The 4,026-nt window shown below is 47.1% G+C and overlaps 1 protein-coding gene across 1 annotated transcript in view; it reads left to right on the forward strand.

Moving 5' to 3' along the window:
* Window positions 1-541: 541 nt before the first annotated feature.
* The window catches only part of MLLT6 (myeloid/lymphoid or mixed-lineage leukemia (trithorax homolog, Drosophila); translocated to, 6), a gene marked incomplete at both ends in the record, with an annotated part of 30,494 nt that continues 27,009 nt past the window's right edge, over window positions 542-4,026 (forward strand). Inside the window, one exon of the mRNA XM_010294098.1 lies at window positions 542-621. Within this exon, the coding sequence (XP_010292400.1) occupies window positions 542-621 (80 nt within the window). The remainder of the gene's footprint in view (window positions 622-4,026) is intronic.

Genomic DNA, 4,026 nt, shown 5'->3' on the forward strand with positions numbered 1-4,026 from the left:
GCTGGATGTGACTTACAGACTTGAGGGTGTGCAGAATGAACGGGAGTTTCGCTTGGTGTCTGTCTGAATTATCACTGAGAAGATTTCCTTCACGATGCTGAGATTTTATCTTAGTCCTAATTATGGTTAAGGTGCTTCATAGCCATCTGTTTCACAATTTTATATTTAGATCACTAGTGACACTTGAAAAATTAAGGGATAAGAAGTTGCTCCGTTTGTGTTTGTTAGACCAGAAGTAGACACAGTTTACAAAGCACTCGATTCCCACTTAGGACAGATATTCATAGGAATTTTTCATACTGGGCATGAACTTGCTTGAAAACTTGAATAAAAGTGTAACACTGGACTTCCTGCAAAAGGCTGTCTGCTGTTGCTGGATATGCAAACTGGAAGGGGGAATACAATGCTGGGTAGCTGTAATTTTTGGTTTTGTCACCCAGCTCTGACTGGTGACAGCTCTGGCAAACTTTTATATGCACCTGAGAAATTAAACAGTTGATTTAAAGATGGTCTAATGAACTCTCTTTGCTTTTTTCCCCAGCTTGCTATGGAATTGTCCAGGTCCCTACCGGACCATGGTTCTGTCGGAAATGTGAATCTCAGGAGAGAGCCGCCAGGGTGGTGAGTACGGAGCACACTTGTACTTACACTAAGTAGGTTTGTTCGATGCCCTTCGTGTCTCTGCTGGAAGCAGTGTGGTCTCCTGGCAAAAGTGATAGAGCCTGGCATTTCAGCACTGCTGTGATTGTCGTCCCAGCTCTGCCTGTAACCTGCTTATCTTGTTCATACAATAGGAATAATTGTATCAAATAATTTTATACAATGCCATTAGCCGTTTTGATGAAGATACTGCCAGAGGTGCTTTTAAGCAAGTTATCAATGACAAAATTTTCGAGTCTAGAGACCTCAATCTTCTAAAAAAAAAATGGCATTCTTCTAAAAGGTGGTTTCCCTGCTCTTTTTTTTTCTATTCAACTCCTCAGGAAGTTTTGGAGTGGAGGGAAGTTGGCATCACCTGCGATGCTGCTATACTGTCAACCATACGGACTGGCAGGATGGGTTGGCATTCATATCTCGCGGCAACAGTCTTCTGCATAAAGTCTTCTGAGTTTGTAAAACAGCAGAGAAAATGACAGGAAGCTGGGTCAGGGTTTAGTTTCTGTCTAAGTAGCAATTTTGCAGGATAGAGCACTTTACAAATGTTCTTAATTAATTCTGGCATTTCCCGGTGAGGCAGGAAAGTGGAAACAATCAGGCCAGGACTGCCTCGTAGGTCTGTCTATGTGGCAAAGTTATTTGTGCAGTAAACTAGGCTGTGAGTTTATAGCACGCCAGCTACTCTGCAGTAACTTCCCACGTGAGCCCTTATCAGATACGGCTGCACCAACCAACTGCCGAGGCGCCGGGGTGTAGATCTTTAACACATTAGTTATGCCGCGAATGCTGTTTTTGCCACACAGTAAATCCAAGATAGCTTCCCCGCTTCGCTAAGCTTTGGCTTTTCTTAAATACAGAGGCCTTACTCAGCACAAACAACATTTATTAATGCCTGCACCGGCTTCTGAACGGGTTTAGCTGAATCTTTTCTAAAGTACACACCTAGCGAAGCCGAGGTAGGTGACCTCTGAATCTGCGGAGCTGTGCTCCATCTCTGCTGGGCTCTCTGCTTGCTGCAGTACAGAAGTTTAATCTGTTTCACAGATGGGCAAAGAACTTGGCAAAGATGAGTGAATGGGGGAATTAGGTATCTGTACCATGCTTTCTACATTGCATTAACTCATTCCTCATTGGAAGCGGGAGTGTAAACAAGACCAGACTTTCGGACCTGAGCTCTTTTCCCATTGTAAGATGCTGCTTTTATGTGCACGGCGGTAAAGAAGATCAAATGTATCTTTGAGTGGTTTTACATCCTGCAGATAGTTTCATAGCAAAGAAAGGAATTTGGATTTCGTGGGCCTCCTTCCCCCTGCTCTCCCAGCCGTGCAGGCAGAGAGAAGCGCTTCAGCGTTAGCTACAATCGAACGTAAGCTGTAGTAATACATGTGCACACAAGTCCTCCTCACCTGTGCTCATTGCCAGGACTGTAACTTTTCACTTGCACACTATAAGCTTCAAACTGCCTCCAAGGTATGAAGAAAACAATACCCCCGCAGGTGGCTCCGTATTTAAGTCGCCCTCGGTGAAATCTGTTAGACAATGCGTGGTGCGCTTCCGTCATGCCGTTCAGTCCTGTGGCATTCAGCCCTGCTACTATAATAACTGAACAGTGATAATCTTCCTTCCTAAGCAGAGCTGGGGATGATTTCCTATCTAAATCCCTCACCTTTTCAGTTAAACACCAGCAGTCATAGCAACAGACACACAGATGGGTAAATACTTAAAAAGAATCTGGTTCTTTGATGTAGAGAACAGCATGATCAGAGTAAGGGAAATGAGTCAGGTCTTACGAGATCTGTGCGTGGCTCTGTTACTAAAACACTTTGAATTTGTGCTCCGTGGTCCAGTGAGGCTGGAGGGTGTGATGGTTTCGCTGCACCTCTCTGTGCCTGGCTTTCTCCAGCTGGCGAAGGGGCATTATCAGCCTGCGGACGCTGCCTTGAGGATCTTGAAGGAGAGGTGATGCTTTCTGGGCGCTAAATACACTGATGACAGCAGCGGGGTGAATTGATACTCGTATTTCTTTCATAATGACTGTGTGGCAAACTCCTTTGAAAAACAGCAATGTTTTTCGTCCCACATCTGCCTTCATAGAAGAATCTTAAAGCAGTTTACAGGCTTTGTCCGTAACAAACATATTTATTGGCTAAATATTGATAGTTCTGCTTTGAAAATGAGATTCGGAGGCATGGAGAATATTGCACTCCCTAGTGAGTTTTCTAAAACATAGGTCTCATGATTTCTGTCTCTCTCCTTCGGAGAGATGGACTCCATCCCCTCTTCAGCTTTGGAAGGAGAGCTCCGGAGCCCTAACTTCACAGTCAGCGGGCGTAGTCGCTTGGTGGTAGATCCCGCAGCTAGAAGCCCCAAGGGGGTCAGGAGCTCTAACCTTACCCATCACAACCTGGTTTAAATCGGCCAAGCTCTGCTCTTTTCCCAGAGTTGGAATAAAAACCCCGGAGTCTGCCTTGGCCTATGCAGGTTGAATAAATGGAAGAGGTACCGCTAATCCCTGCTGCTAGCCCTCCTCGGATGCTCGGGTCCCTGAGGGATGCTGGGCGTGCTATTGTGCTTACAGTAAGCAACTGAAAGCCCATCCACTTTGTAATCGAATTGTCTAGGAAGCCCGGTGAGTGCAATGGCCGGAGGGCACTCATGTGAGGATCATGTGAAGGCTTTAGCTGTCATTTAGAGGCAGGGCTATTAAAAGTCTTGTGTGGGGCCGATGGAGCTGTTAACCCCTCTTGTTACAATCAGAGCTTTGCTAATCGCGTGGTGGGAGAGCCGCTTTGATCTGAGGGGTGGAGAGGAGAGCGGAGGGGCCTTTTCAAGTGCAAATTTCTTATTACAGTGTCTCAGTTTAACCCAGTTCTTTTTCTGTCTCGGCTCTGCTGGGCTTTCCATAGTCATTGTGAGAGCAGCTCTCCAGCCCTCCGGCAGCCCGGGCCTGACCAGCAGCGGTGAGAAATGCTTCCTGCGGTCGCCCGTCCGCGTTTCAGGCGAAGCTGCAGGGAAAGCGAGACGGGTTGCCGACGACCGGCGCTGGTCTTTGTCCTCTCGTCTCTTATTTATACATAATCACAGGGATTTCGTGCTTGCCAAAGGTGCCTGTTCAACAGCCCCGCACGCTTGACTCCCACGAAAGCGCGGGAGGGTCGGGCTGAGCCTCCCATAGCATCGCAATCCTATTTATTGCGCCCATCTGTCCGGGAGGTAAAACTTCAGCAGAGGAAATCTTGAGCTTGCTTGAGGAAACCCACCTTTTTGGAAGGCCCTCAGGGATCACTCGAGGCAGAGGCTTCTGCTTGCGGACGATTGTTGCGCAGTACGTTGGTGTTTTTCGGGGCGTGCAGCACCTGCCCCGTTACG

Source organism: Phaethon lepturus, unplaced genomic scaffold (genome assembly GCF_000687285.1).
Source record: "Phaethon lepturus isolate BGI_N335 unplaced genomic scaffold, ASM68728v1 scaffold41010, whole genome shotgun sequence".
Lineage (NCBI taxonomy): Eukaryota > Metazoa > Chordata > Aves > Phaethontiformes > Phaethontidae > Phaethon > Phaethon lepturus.